The 16,223-nt window shown below is 40.9% G+C and overlaps 1 protein-coding gene across 1 annotated transcript in view; it reads right to left on the reverse strand.

The window, feature by feature from the left end:
- HEPHL1 (hephaestin like 1) overlaps window positions 1-16,223 on the reverse strand; it is a 92,564-nt gene that overhangs the window by 38,790 nt on the left and 37,551 nt on the right. The window contains exons 10-12 of the mRNA XM_027580503.2: window positions 13,185-13,335; window positions 10,058-10,270; window positions 4,807-5,020 (exon numbers count right to left, since the gene is read on the reverse strand). Of these exons, the coding sequence (XP_027436304.1) occupies window positions 4,807-5,020; window positions 10,058-10,270; window positions 13,185-13,335 (578 nt within the window). The remainder of the gene's footprint in view (window positions 1-4,806; window positions 5,021-10,057; window positions 10,271-13,184; window positions 13,336-16,223) is intronic.

Here is a 16,223-nt window from a genome sequence, read left to right on the forward strand (position 1 = left end):
ATCATTGCAAAGCCCTGCTGGGTGCTGAATGGGACCAACCTTAGTTAGAGACTCCCATGAGATGGCACGTTTCTTCTTGGGACTCACTAACCTCACACACATGCACATGCATGCACACATGCGCACACTCACTCTCTACCACCCTGAATTCCTTCAGATTTCACGTGTATCATTCCGTACCTTGTTCTACTTTTCCACTTTAAAGATCTCAAGAAAGACTCTGGGTTGTATATTGTGCATATACTCATATACAAATATAGGCATAGTTGATTCTTGTTATTCACAGGAGTCATGTTCTAGAAAGTCACCTCGAACACTGAAATAATGAATATTGAACCATTGTTCCTAGGGGAAATACAAGGTTAGGTTTTGTAGGTGTTCACAATGAATTGCCCCAAGGTGTGCCATTTTGGCATGTGGATTATTTTGAGCTGAAAACAACAAGACCCAAAAGATCCAGGAAAAAATTGTGACCTTCCCTCTAACTGCCTAAAAGTATTTAGGTAGAGGACACACTCCAAGAAGAGGCTATTACCATAAGTAACTACATTATAATATGAACTAGGGGTGGGAGACAGGGAGGAATTTAGCAAAGTCTGTTAAAATTCTTCTCTCTGTCTCATTGTTTTGGAGTGGCCCAGCCAACATTTGTTTACCTAACATTTACTCTTTTTCCATCTTCTTATGAATTGCTCTCCTTTTCTTTGAAGTCCCAGACTCCTTCACCCTTCTCCTTAGTTCAGGATGACATATATATCTCATTTTGCCTGACTGTCTTTGGAATCTCTCATGTTTATGTGGATTCTCCCTGTGTAAGTAAATTTGATTCTCTCGTGTCAATTTAATTCTTACACCAGGTGGAAGAATTTGAAGGGTAGAGGAAAATCCACCTCCCCAACCCTCCAAAAAAACCCCAGTTTCTTCAAACCTCTGGTCACAATATTTTCACTGACAGATTAATAAATATCCTTGTTTTATGTGTGTTTCTGTTCAAAGACATCTTATTCAATATGTATTGTTGATTCATTTACTTTGAACTCTGGCCAATAGCACTGTAACTCATGCCTGAACGAAGCTTATCTAACACACGTATTTCCTCTGTAAGGCACATCATGGTCTTCTTGCACTTGAGAACACTAGGCAGCACTAGTCTGGGGGCCATTTTATTTTATTATTTATTTATTTATTTATTTTAAACAGCTAAGTCACCAACAAAACACACACACACACACGCAAAAGTAGCACTAAATAGACCACAAAGAGGGTGTCTGTTTACAGTGTGAAAGCTGAAACAAGAAGACAGAGGGATGCCTAGTTTGTCTGACCTCAGCTGGGAATGTGCGTATTGGGTGACACAAATTCTTTGCTGCTTTATGCATCCCTGTAAATGATGACAAAAGCACCACAAAAATTGATTTTGGTGTTACAGATAAATTTCAGCGAGTAGGCAAATTCACAAACATGGAATCTGCAAATAATGAGGATCAACTATATATTTAATCCATCATCAAGATAGATGATCACGAATGTTGGGGAAAAATATCTTATCAGTTTTATCCTCACAGCCTTCCATTTCCCTCCATTAAACTACCTGCACTCCAACCTCAGCCACCTACATCACTTACCTGCATGGACTGAGTTGTTCCTGGTCATTCTGCCTGCCTCCCATGCTCCTCCCTTCCCTCTACCCTCTATGCTACAGGCAGAGTGATCCTAACCTATACACTCAACCAACTGAGTCCTGGTGGAAAACTCTTGATGGCTTCCCACTGCCCAATTTCCCAAATTCCTCACACCCCTTCACTATCTGCCTCTGCCAACCTCCCAAGTCTCCTTTCCCGATACTGGCACCCACACTCTCTATGCTTTGGTCATTCTAAATATTCTCTCTTGAACTCCATGTGCCCTCCCCACCTCCAGGCCTTCCATGTGTTATCCCCTGGGCCAAAAACACCCTTAACACCTCTTCAACTGGCCTATTCCTCAGGTCCCAGGACAAAGACTACTTCCTCTCAAGAAGCTTTCCCTGACCACCTACTCTCCCTGGCTCTCCTCCAGATGGGGCCATGTGCACCTGCTGTGAGCTCCCCCTGTGCCCTGCACTTCCCCTCTTGTAGTGATGACCTTGCTCAATATGCTTGGTCAAATGTCTTCCCCATGAACCATGAATTCTGTGTGGGAAAGGACCTCGCCTGCCCTTGTGAGCACCATTTTGTCAGCACCTGGTACAATGCCTAGCACACAGTAGGTGCTTAACAAATGCATGTATATCTTCGACCTAAACCACATGCTTGCCAAGGGAAGAGAATTTTTCTTTGACTTTCCTTTTCCAAGAGTCCTAGTAACATGTGTGGTAATGACCCAGACACCTCTGGAGCCACACTTTACTGTTTGCCAGCTTTCCTATTCTGCAAAGTGGGGTAATGACAATTCATCTGCCTCCCAGGATGGGTGTGAGGACTCTGTGGGTTAAGATCTGTAAAGGACTTCCCCAGACACACACTGAACACCACGTAAGCGCTTGCTCATCTGCCATCTTGCTGGGGTGTCAGGTGAGATTCTGGGCCAAGGCTGACCAAATGGGTCAAGGACATTGTGAGGGTCACTATGAGATAAGGTTTGTAAAAACCCTAGCAAAATGCCTGGTGCTGGGTGGGTGCTCAATACATGGCAGTTATTATCTCAAATGCCACACTGGTAAAATTAAATGCCTATCAGTCCACAAGCTCAGGAGTACTAGGAATACAGCTTTATTTCCCTAGAGCAAATTCATCTTGGTTTTTGAATTCTCTCCCACCGCACAAACCCTGGCATTGCGCTGATGAGTCCCACTGGCTGCTTTTCTGGGATCCCGAGGCCTTCTCAGTGTGTTCTGAGAAAGCCTTTAGGGAAAGATATCTGGGTCCCAAGGTGAGGCAGAGGGTCTGTGTGAACCGGGACGATAAATGTCCCAGGGATAACCGACACTGACAGGTGGTTTGAAAACTAGGTGTGCTCCCTGCCAAGGCTTTGGCTCAAAAGGCAGAGGCATAACAGCTGGGGTGCAGAAGGGACATTTGTCCCTGGGCTCCCAGCTGCAGAGGTGCCACAGATGTGCCTCTAGGAGGCCCGGTCCTCTCCATCTGTACTGAGTTTTTTTCTACAGATCCGTTGTACTTCAAATATGTGAACAATATCTTGTTTTACTTTGGTTTCGTTTATTTATGGGCAATATCCCAAGCGGAAGGGCAGAGTGCAAAGACAGCCAGCTCTCTCTCTCTCTCTCTCTCTCTCTTTCTCTCTCTCTCTCTCTCTCTCTCTGTCCCCTGGGAGACAATCCCAGAAGACTGAGGCTGGAGCCTTCTGATAGCTCAGAGAGCTGGTGGTCAGAAAACCGAAATTACACTGAGTTTCAAGAAAACCATGACGGCTATGTTTCTTATACTCTCATGGGCTAGGAATATACATACAACAAAATTGTTATGCGATTATTTCTTTAGTTCTAGCCATCTTTTAGTAAAAATCATCATTTTAGAAAAGGCTGGATCAGTCTTCTTTTCATTTTCTACTGCCCCAGCATCAGTCTTGAGCTGGTGTCGGCAGCACTGGTTTTGCAGGAGAGGAATGTCTGGTTTAATAAATGGGTTGGTGAGTCATGGAACAAATTTTAAATCGTCCTGTCCCTGAGGCAAATCTTTTTAAAGGGGACTTCATTTTGTTTCTTCATTTATTCATAAGGTGTCGCTGTTCTACTCTCTTTTCCAGGAGTTTAAACCCTCAAAACAGGCCAACAAGTAAGAACAAAAAAAAAAGACATGTTAAGATCAGGAAGAGTTGGGTATAGAGGATTTGTGTGTGGTGTGGCCAGAGAGAATTGGGGAGGCGGGGCGTAGGGAGCTGATAATACAGAACAAAGAGGAACAAAGATATGCAAATGAACATGGCTTGGTGATGAGAACACAGATTTGTCCTTGAAAAGGTCTATGTTCAATTCCAGTGCCCATGACTAGTGGTTAGCCTTAACTCTCTGCCCTGAGTCTGCTGGTCTGTGTATGGGGACAGGGACTACCCAAGCAGCAGGTGTTGTTGAGTGGAGGGTATAAACTTGTGGGAGGAGGCCTACAGGTCAGCTCCAGGCAGATGCCTCTATACCTTGTTTCACTCTACCCCAGTGCACACGGGCGGGAGGGGAAGTGTGCATGGGGGACCAGCGTTCCCAGGCTCCAGCCTTGTTGACCCTTTGGTGCTTAGCATTGGCTGACAGTACTCCCACGGGAGGGCCCATCTTGGGAACTTTCTGGGTACAAGACCTACTAGAGAGACCAGTCTGCCCATCTCAATTTGGGGATTTCTACCAAAGCAATGTCTCCTACCTGCTCCTAGACTATTCCCCAACCGATGAATGCTCTTTCCCTGCGGTCCTCAACCTACCCATCTGCTCACCTCGCTGCACACCCTGTCTCTGCCTCCTTCTATACCATTTTGTCTTCACAGTCCCCCTGTCACTGGGCTCTGCCTCTTTCCCTAACCCTTTCATGCTAGGTGCTCGCTCAAAGCCACACGCATTCTTGGGACAGCCACACTTGGAACCGGCCAACATGAGCAGGGGATGCACTGAGCCTGCCCGGCGTGCCCCCAAATGACTTCAGACTCCCCTCCTAGGGTGTAGACGGGGAGCTTGCCTCATCTTTGTGTTCAGAGTAACAGTCTCTGTCCGCCAGAATTGTGCAGACAAAACCAGGGCAATGTTAGGTTTCCCCACTTGATAAACATCTACAGAGCATGTGCAATCCCACCCAAGAGACTTGGCGGCTTCGCCCGCGGTACCTTTCCCCTCCTGCGTCCAAGTGCTGCTTTTCGAACTCCCAGTTTTTGTTAGGGGCATAATCCCATTCTACCTCTTCAGCGGCGATGTAAAAGGTTCTTATCATCCCGTACGGCTGCTCAGAAGGGTCCTTGTTGCCACAGCTGTTGACCTCATATATCTGATTCATGCCTCTCATGAAGTGGTGCAGGGTGGAACAAAACAGCCTGAAAATACCTGGAAGAGAAACGACTTGGCATTGTGTGCCAAACTTGACCATTTTGGTTTTGGCTTGGATCTGCTAGCAATCTATAGCATTTTGTTCTCAAAGAAATAATTGGTAAGGTGGATTTTTAAAATACCGATTTTATATTGTATTTTCCAGCCAGACTCCAAGGGGAATAAATTACTTTGAATATATTTACTTATCAGGGGAAGATAATACCATCTGAAATTCATTTGGAATCGAAAATGAAAACTTGCAAAGTTGCTACCAAGAAATAATTTCTCTGGGTCTTCCCTATTTTACACACCTGTTAGAAGAGAGTTGCTCCTGGAAAATCAGATAGGTATGATTATCTTAGCCCAGCCCAGTTTAAAATGAACTAATTACCTGTAAGATTAATATTCTAAGTTGAAATTAGGGCACATTTCTGAAATCATGTATTTTGCCCTAGAGGATTTCATAAACTATATAAAGTGAAATATACACATAAGGCATTATTATTATTATTATTCATTAATCCTTTGAGCAAAGGAGGTTCTCATTACTAGTAGTAAGTCAACATTATGCCAGGTGAAAAGAAAAAGATCAGCTAGATTTCCCTACATAATGCGAACAATCATGTCTGAGAATTATGTAATTTTATAAACTGATGCAATTTTCTAGATTGAAATCAGGTAGATATATCTTAATTGAACTCACTGTAAAATCATATAAAACAAAATTATTGAAAGATATTAACTGTCAGTGGAATTACTGGATCAATAAATCTTCCCTTCCTTTCATAGAGAGGCTGTTCTTAGAGGCGAGTGAGCAGGGATTGGTCTCATTAACCATCTACAATGCCCAGTGATAGATTTTACCATGCTATACATATTGAAGTATTGCAAATTACCCCTTGAGAATGAGAAAAACCCACTGGTTCATTGGGTACTCTGGCTCCCTCGGCACTGAGCAGGACCCGCATGAGGAAGGGTCTTTATGAAACCACACAGAGGACACTCTGAAGGCAGACATGGAAAGAGCTCCTGCTATGTGTGTTGTTTGCCAGACAGCCCGTTATTCACATGTTCATCATGTTCTTTGCTAGCCAAGGAATTACCTTCTCTAAGAACAAAGAGGAGTTTAAGGCCTCGATTGTGGTGATAACTTCACAGACATATACTTACCTCCCAACTCATCAATTTGTTCTTTTTTAAATGCATAAATAGCTGTTTATTTTTTTTCTATCATTTTATTTTATTTTTTTCATCCCCTCTGGTTAACCATCAGTTTGTTTTCTATAGTTAAGGGTCTGTTTCTTGGTTTGTCTCTCTCTCTCTCTTTTTTTCTTTTTTCCTTTGCTCATTTAGTTTCTTAAATTCCACATATGAGTGAAATCATATGGTATTTGTCTTTCTCTGACTGACTTATTTCGCTTTGCATTATACTCTCTAGCTCTGTCCATGTTGTCGCAAATGGCAAGATTTCATTCTTTTTATGGCTGAGTAATATTCCATTGTATTACATTACCACATATTCCTTATCCACATTTGGGCTGCTTCCATATCTTGGCTACTATAAATAATGCTGCTATAAACACAGGGGTGTATGTACCCCTTTGAATTAGTGTTTTTGTATTTTGGGGGTAAATTCCCAATAGTGTAATTCCTGGATCTTAGGGTAGTTCTATTTTTAATTTTCTGAGTACGCACCACACTGTTTTCCACAGCTGTAAGAGTTTGCATTCCCACCAATAGTGCATGGGATGCACTTCTTCTCCATATCTTTGCCAATATTTATTGTTTTTTTGTTTTTTATTTTAGCCATTCTGACAGGTGTGAGGTCATATCTCATTGTAATTTTGATTTGCAAACCCTAAGACTCCACCAAAAAACTATTTGAACTGGTAAATGAATTCAGTAACATTGCAAGGTACGAAATCAATAGACAGAAATTTGTTGCATTCCTATACACTAATAATGAAGCAGCCAAAAGGGAAATTAAGAAAAAAAAAAACTCATTTACAAATGCACCAAAAATAATAAACTATCTAGGAATAAACTTAACCAAAGAGGTGAAAGACCTCTACTCTGAAAACTATAAAACACTGCTAAAAGAAATTCAAGATGACACAAAGAAATGGAAAGACATTCCATGCTCATGGGTTGGAAGAACAAATATCGTTAAAATGTCTATACCACCCAAAGCAATCTACAGATTTAAAGCAATCTCTATCAAAATACCAACAGCATTTTTCACAGAACCGGTACAAACAATTCTAAAATTTATATGAAACCACAAAAGACCTCAAATAGCCAAAGTAATCTTGAAAAAGAAAAAAATTGGCGGTATCTCAATTCCAGATTTCAAGTTATATTACAAAGCAGTAGTAATTAAAATGGTATGGCGCTGGCATAAAAATAGACACATAGATCAAAGGAATAGAATGTAAAACCCAGAAATAAACCCACAATTGTATGGTCAGTCAATCCTCAACAAAGAAGGAATGAATATGCAATGGGAAAAAGACAGTCTTTTCAACAAATAGTGTTATGAAAACTGGACAGCAACATGCAAAAGAATGAAATTTGACCACTTTCTTTTTTTTTTTAAGAATTTTATTTATTTATTTATTTGACAGAGAGAGAGAGAGAGAGAGAGAGAGAGAGAGAGGGAGAGAGCACAAGCAGGGGGAGCGGCAGGCAGAGGGAGAAGCAGGCTTCCTGCATGAGCAGGGAGCCCGATGTGGGGCTCGATCCCAGGACCCTGGGATCATGGCCTGAGCTGAAGGCAGCGGTTTAACCAACTGAGCCATCCAGGCGCCCCGAAATTTGACCACTTTCTTACACCATACACAAAAATAAACTCAAAATGTATTAAAGGCCTAAATGTGAGACCTGAACCCATAAAAATCCTTGAAGAGAGCACAAGCAGTAAGTGATATCTCTGACATCAGCTATAGCAACATTTTTCTAGATATGTCTCCTGAGGCAAGGGAAATAAAAGCAAAAATAAACTACTGGGACTACATCAAAATAAGTTTCTGCACAGTGAAGGAAACAATAAAACTAAAAGCAACCTACTGAATGGGAGAAGATATTTGCAAATGACATATCCAATAAAGGGTTAGTATCTAAAATATACAAAGAAAAGATACAACTCAATACCCCAAAAACAAATAATCCAATTAAAGAATGGGCAGAAGATATGAACAGACGTTTCTCCAAAGAAAACATATAGATGGCCAACAGACACCTGAAAAGATGTTCAACATCACTCATTGATTTGTACATATTAAATATCTATAGGTTTTATCAGTCATATCTGAATAAAGTGGCTAAAAAACAAGAACAAAGAAAAAAATATTTGAGTTGAAGCCTAGGGTCTACTCACATTTTGGGCACTATTTTTGGCCTATAGATATGGGACAGGAATTGGTGAAATGACCATGCTATTAGACAGTCGCAGATTTATACTCACCACCAGACGTAAACTGGAAAACATTGTCACAAGCTCTTTAGAACCTTGTAAGGCACATGTGTAATACACAAGGCACTGGAATAATTAACCAAGTCCCTAAAATTATTCCAGCCAGCTGTAGCTCTGAATGCCAGTTTCTATGGATTAAAACTGGTTATTACCCTTCTCTCTCATCTTTGGTCTTGAAGAGCATGTTTTTAAAAATCATTGTGCCCAAGGCATCCCTTGGCTTGGGTGATTCATAATTGATCAATTATACTAATGTAGAAAGGTTAAATACTCAAAGTCTATAAGGCAGGGATTATGGAGCTCCTAGTTTCAGGCAGTTCTTGGACAAATATTTTGAAGCACAAGCCATATGTTTTTAACCAATGACACTGAGGGGCATTGAAACTGCGCTTCTCATGTGAAGTAAAGAAGTAGACATCAATTCATAAAGGACACACAGTCAGCAAGTACTCATCTTGGGTAGCATATTGGTTTCTTTTTTTTTTTTTTTAAGATTTATTTATTTATTTGAGAGAGAGAGAGAAAGTGGGGTGAAGGGTCACAGGGAGAGAAAATCTCAAGCAGACTCCCTGCTGAGTTGGGAGCCTGAAAAGGGCCCGATCTCACAACCCTGAGATCATGACCTGAGCCGAAATCAAGAGTCAGATGCTTAACCGAGTCACCCAGGTCCCCATATTGGTTTCTTTTAAAGACTAATGAAAAAGTTGGGTTGGAGAAATATTTTGAATGCCCATAGCATCTGCTATCTTTATTTTTCATGTGACAGGTAGCATGTGTTGCCCTTTATCTTTTGGAAAAATGTCCTGATTATGTAATTAGTGTGGGAATCTCTAAGAGAAGGGATGAGTACTGGCACTTCAATGGGCCCTCCATGGACTTCAGACCCAATGCAACTTTCCCTCTAGGGAAACCAAGGGTGCCCAACAGAATGAAAATGGGGAGATCTCCAAACAACTTATCAAAAGGCTACTATCAGTCTCTAGAGAATAGAAACCAGGTCATGTCCATAACCTGAAAGCATCCACGGGGCTGTCCATGCCTGGTACATGCTTCAGAGCAGCAACTAAAATGCTGGTGCTTAAAGAGAACAAGAAATATCCTCTTTCCTGGGGCCAAATCATTCCTGGGAATGGATCAAGAGCACTCTCCTGGGATTTGTGTGGCAAGGTTGTTTAGAGGATGTTGATTTCTGCTTTCAGTCATTCTAGATACTTCTCTTTTGTAAAGATTTTATATTTTTATTTTACAGAGAGAGACGTGAGAGAGGGAACACAAGCAGGGGAGTGGGAGAGGGAGAAGCAGGCTTCCCGCGGAGCAGGGAACCCCCGCTTGATGCGGGGCTTGATCCCAGGACCCTGGTATCATGACCTGAGACGAAGGCAGACGCCCAACGACTGAGACACCCAGGTGCCCCACTTCTCCTCTATTCTTTATACTGTGTGTTTGGAATAAAGTAGTTAGGATTTTCTGATTGTAATCAAGGCTGTTTGCCTTGAAGTGCCCAAATCCAACCAATTTCTTCTAGAATGTATGCCTGAAGACAGGAATTTGGTCACCCGAGGTGGTCCTGCCAAGTTTACCTGCATGGTCCGGCTGCATGAACACCGTTGTGGAGGTATGGGGAAACAGGGCTAGGGTGTCTCGGTGAGTCCCTCGTAGGTGGATGGTGTTCCCTTGAAAATAAACTCCATGCATATCCGTGTCAGTGCCCATTCCAATCATATGCCAGGAAACTCTATCCTTTTTGCACATGCTTAGGCCCGGCTGGTTGCCATACATAAAGCCATTAATAGCTAAATGAAAGGAAAAAGATAGTCAGAGCCCACTGTGATCTTATAGATACTGAAAACACACCATTTTAGTTGAGGATTATCAGTGTGTGGGGGCAGGCTGTTCAAGTGTTCAAGTTCAAACTGTTTACAGAAGATCCTTACTACCAGAGAGGAAATAGTACTGGGGAAAAGTTACACAGTGAATCAATCCAAACTGGAGACGAAACTGAACAAGGAAGAATGAAAATATACTAAAATTGTGAAAATGTTATATTTAACAATATATACACAAGGGCACAAGTCCTAAGAATCAATAAGGAATAAATCAGGTTGTTTTCTGGCATAATTTTTTTCTGACAAAATTGTTTGAAAGTGTAATATTATATCCTGCAATTCACATTTTAGCTTTGCAGATTATGAAGAACATCATCCCTGTAAAAATATTTATGAACTTCATCAATTTCCTCAAATCCTTCTCTAGAACTCTTGATTTGAAAATCATTTTCTTTCGAGGTTCTTATCTTGTTATCTCCTTTAAGTGTCTCTTTCTCAGTTTGTTAATTCATTTCATTTTGTTAGATCTTCATCCGCCAGTGGATTTGCATTTGATTCCAAAAGTTGCCAGACAGGCTTTACCGATTTCATGGATCTTGCACCGTTTGAAAGATTTGCAATTGATTGACATTGTATTTGCATGTCTGGTCAGTGGAGAGGGATTTTTCTTGCAGGGGAGAGGGGTGCTAAGTTTATAAGAGGTTAGACTTTGAGTAAATAATTTTGCCTTTTGATAACTTTTATTTCCCTACCTCAGTAAAATAACTGAAAGGCCTTTGAATAATGATGACTGAGATAATGGAGACTTTCTGTATCTCCTGAAATGAAAATCTTTTATATCAATCTCAACCCACTGATAGTGACTACCTGGAGCAGTGCCTTGAAAAGAATTTAGAAACCACATTCCCACTCTGTGAGGGATGAATATATTAACTGAATAGCACTGTTTGAGGGGGGGACTACACGTAATTATGTCTCATGTTTGATGTCCCTTAAAGATCCTATACCCGCGCCACTCCTTATAATGCCCATAGTAGGAAAGAATAACTATCATACATATGAATTATCTTCTTTATAATCCCATTATCAGATAAAATCATTCTTTTATTTCTGTGTCTGCAGAACCAGTGGTATTTGGTAATTTTATTCAAATGTCTCAGATTATTAGTAGAAAGTCTAAGAAGCCTGGAGGCTTCTGAGAAGAACATTGCATTTTCTGAAAAAAAATCTTTGATAATGCTTTTGCAAATAAATTATGTAAATCTTGTCCATTGAATGTTAAAGAGATTTTTGTAATTTGTCAGATAAAGGTAACCAAAGCCCATGATAAGGTCTGGTAAAGAAGTTACACTGTTCTGCCTTCTTGTGTAGCCTTGTCCCCTAACTCAGTCAATATTTGTTGACTAACCCAAGGACTACTGTAGGTATGCTTCTTTTTTGTCATAAAAGACCCCCAAGGACAGCTCGCAAGCCACTGGGGATGCCCCTGAGGGAAGGAGGTCAACAAACACCTTTGAATATAGACTATATAATAGGTGTAATGCAAAGCACTGTCTACCATGTGAGGCACTTTCTCTTTGGTACTGTTGCCATCATTCTTCCTTCTACTCCATGCAAGCAAGCCTGGAGATAGAAATTAATTTATAATTAATGTAAAATTTAAAATAAAATACATTGCTTTCCTTGCATTTTGTTTTAAAGGTGGCATATTTTACACGTCCAATATATGAAAGTGTATTTCACATTGTCAAACCAGGGTGGGGCTGGATGTGGCATGGTGCATTAGGGGTTTAATGCTTTCTCTTTACAGTCCTCTCTTACAATAAATTTCTTTTGCAACTTAGCTTTTCCATGAAGGAATTGCTCTTTCCTCATTCTACTTTATTCCACCACCACCCCCCCCCCCCCCCTTTTTTGGCTGCTAGGAAGGTTGGAAACAAATTTCATTATTCAGTTAGAACAAAAATTTTGTTGAAGATGGTATTGAAAATGAGTTACTCTGTGCTTTTCATTGGTCGAAGAGGAGACTGTTGGCATGGAGCACCCAGGACCATAGGAGTCTGCGAGCTGCCTGCTATGGGTCACTTGGAAATCTGGACTTTTTTGGACTTCCTTGTAGGGAAGGGAGATTAGGGACTATTTTGTTATTTTCCCATCATGTTTCAAAGGCAATACATAGTTGTTATCCTTGGTCCTAAAATGAGAAATTTGGCACCTGTTCTCTTAGAGTGCTTGCTTTGGGCCCCTTTGTTGACTGCACACTCTGGTAGTTGTTTGAGTTTGGGCTCTCACTCATTATTCTCTCACCTTAGGTAATGTGCCCAAGACAAATGAGAATCTTGTGTTAGTCATACCAATTACAAGGTGGTTTGCCACTGTTACAACTGATATAAGAGACAGAGAAGGGGAATTAAGTAATTCCTTCTAAATAAGATCTGGGACAGGAATGCGTAGCATTTTACAAATTAGTACTTTAGACAGTCCTTCATGTACTTGATAAGAGATGCTTTGCTGTTTAATGTTTATCTCTAATGATCACTTGCATTATCAGGCTTAATGATATGATTACAAACCCAAGGGAGGGCATTTTGTCAGTAATTTTGTACTTTTATAATGTACTGTGATCTTTGCTAGTTCATATTCTGTGTTGCTTCATCTCAAGCTGATGAAGTATTCTGGAAGTATTAATTAAGTTTCACAGTATCGCTGGGAGATAGGGAAGTTTCACCATACCTTCTGAGATGAAGTCATGAAATAATTTACATGTGACCAAGAACAATATCCAAGAAACCAAAATTAAGATAGTTAAAACATTTGAAACAATTTCATTTCAAATGCAATTACACCTTTCCCTTACAGAAGGGAAAGTCATTTTTCATACCATGCATTCGGTTGGACTTCACAAAATCCTTGTCTTCTTTGTCAATACTGAAGGGGTGCCATGTAAACCTCCGAATGTTTTCGTCAAAATACCTGCTCAAGTTCTCATCAAAGACTGTGAACAGTAGGTAAAATTCCTTGTCTATTCCTTTCTGCAGAGAAGAAAGAAAGGAATGTATAAAAAGTACAGCTTGGAGAGAATTCTTCTCTCTACTTCACTTTCAAAGTTAACACAAAGTAAATGAGGACCAACATCAGCCATGGATTTACTGGGTCATTTTGTAAATCAGGATTCTGACCGTGATTCTGATAAATTCATTTTATACCGTAAAATTCCATCTTCCTCATTACATCCTTCTCTCTCCCCATGGGACTTGCTCGGAGGAAATAAGTCCTTACTCACAAGCTTTCCTACACTGTGGGACTCCTATTTTCAGGCTGGTCATCATTCTCTTATTCTCCATGCCCTGGCCTCTCTCTCTGACTGTGTCTCCTTGTCCTCATCCCTTGCTTACTCCAGCTACCCTGGTTTTCTGCTCTTCTGTGATCACCCAGCTTCACTCCTACCTCAGGGATTTTTCATGTGCTGTTCCTATTGCCTAGAAGTTTCTCCCAGGTCTTGCTTGGCTCACTCCCTTATTCCGTTCAGTTCTCTGCACAAATGTCACTTCCTCGAGGGCTCTTCCCTGACCACCCTGTCTAAAACAGTCACTCAACTTCCATCCTACCTGCAAACTCACTCACTCATTCACTCCCACGATACTCTTCTTCATAGCACTTACCTCCATGGGAAATGATATTTTATTTATGGACTATGTTTTTGATTGATGTCCCACGGCATTGTAGCTTTGTTAGGGTAGGGACATTTTGGATTCCTCTCTGTGACCCAGTTAAAAAATAATGCCTGGAAAAGCAGGCACTCTACATGTTTTTGAGTGAAATAATGAATTCATATAACCCATGAGACTTTGCTAAATCATATTAACATAAGTTGAAATTGAGGGGACCGTGGATTACTTCCCACTGTGTACATTCTTAATCTATGTGTTTGAGCATGTTTGACCACACAGCAACCCGTATTGCTGAAATATGCTTTTCTTTAGGGCTGAACCAGAGAGGTGACTATATTTTCTGTCCTTCAACCATCTTCTTATCTCTAATGAGCTCCCCTCCAACCCACCCTTTACCCTGCTGCCTGCTCCAGAGGGATTCCCCAGCAATGCCACTGATCACATCTCTCTCCTTCTGAAACTGGACAGTACAGTCCAAACTTGGAGTGATCTGGTCTTTGCCTACCTGCTCAGGCTCATCTCTTGGCTCTTCCCTCTTGGCACTTTGACCAAAGTGAGGTCAAACTCCTTGCAGCAATCTGAATTCGCTGTATTCTGAGGGCCTCTGTCTTTCATTCATGCATCCCTTCAACTTGAACATCTGCCACCCTAATCCAACCTCAAGGGCCAGTTTAGCTGTCCCACCTCTGTGATGCTTTCCTAATGTATTATCAAAGATGTGGGTACCCTTTGCTTTATTCTCATACCATACCTTATATACAGTTATTGCTTTTATCACATGGTGTTTTAGAAGGCAGTAGTCTAAGATCATGAGCGATGAAAAGGAACAATGTAGTCTTGAAATTTTTCAAAGTAAAATATAAAAGATCGGAGAGAAATAAGAGATCAAGTATATTTTAAAAGATTATGGGATTCTAATGTCATTCTGCTTGTCCACTGTGGAAACTGGGGCAAGTGATTTACCCTCTCTAAGCCCTAATTCCCTCATTTGCAAAAGGAGGATAAGAGTAGTCACCACTTCCTGTTTTTTGGTGAAGGTTAAATTAGATAGTATAGGTAAAGCACTCAACACAGCATCTGGCAAATCCCAAGTGCTCAATGTTAATTGTGATTATTAGCTGTGATTTCAACTGTCCATAAAACAAGAAGGAACCACTGAAAGGTATTGAGTTGAAGAACCTCATCACCTGCGAGTTATTTGGAAGGTAACTGGGTCTATGAGGGTGGGAAATTAACCCAGGAAAAGGTTAGAAAGTGATAGGTGAAAGGTGATAGGGCCCTGTGTGATGGTTAATTTTATGTGTCAACTTGACTAGGCTGCAGTGCCCAAATATTAGGTCAAACATTTTTTCTGGATGTTTCTATGAAGATGTTTCTGGATGAGATTAACATTTGAATTTGGTAGATGGAGTAAAGCAGATTGCTCTCCCCAATGTGGGTAGGCCACATCCAATCAGTTGAAGGACTCAATAGAACAAAAAGTCTGACCCTCCCACAGGTGAAAGAGAATTCCTCCCACCTTTGAAGTGGAACATTGACTTTTTTCTGCCTTTACACTCAACCTCAAACATACGTTCTTCCTGGGTCCTGAGCCTGCTGGACTTTTGTGTCTCCCGGGTCTCTTGCTTGCCGACTCTCTCTGCAGATCCTGGACCTTACCAGCCTCCATAATCATGTGAGCCAAGTCCTTATAATGAGTCTGTTTCTATTTCTATATATATCCTTATGGTTCTGTTTCTCTGGAGAATTTGGATTAATCCATCCTGCCATCTGTACACGGAATGCATCTGAGTGATGGCTAGTGTCTGCAGCAAAAAATTCTTTTGTGAAGAGCACTTACAACAGTACAGTTTAGGCTCCCATAGCAGCAGGGAAACCAGGAGGTCTGAATCACGATCGATCACACAACTCTGAGGGTTGAAATGTGGATACGGGAAGTGAGTTTTGCAAGTAAGATTGTCCTGAAATTTTAAGTGTCTACTTGCAGACCACGAATTTAATATTTGAGTGTGTGTAATGTGGCATTTTCTGCTACCTAAACTTCTTAATATGATTCTGAAGACGAAGTGCTTATCCTGTATTTCATTTATTCGACCATAAATATCGGTGGAGTGTCAGCAGTGTACCAGGCATTGTTCTGGGAAATGAAGATAAGACAGACAACTTTCCTGCTCCGTGCTACTTATATTCTTGTTAGAAGAAACATACCAGAAACATAAAAAATAAACAAAGAAAATGTCCTATGAAAA

Source organism: Zalophus californianus, chromosome 11 (genome assembly GCF_009762305.2).
Source record: "Zalophus californianus isolate mZalCal1 chromosome 11, mZalCal1.pri.v2, whole genome shotgun sequence".
Taxonomy (NCBI): Eukaryota; Metazoa; Chordata; class Mammalia; order Carnivora; family Otariidae; genus Zalophus; species Zalophus californianus.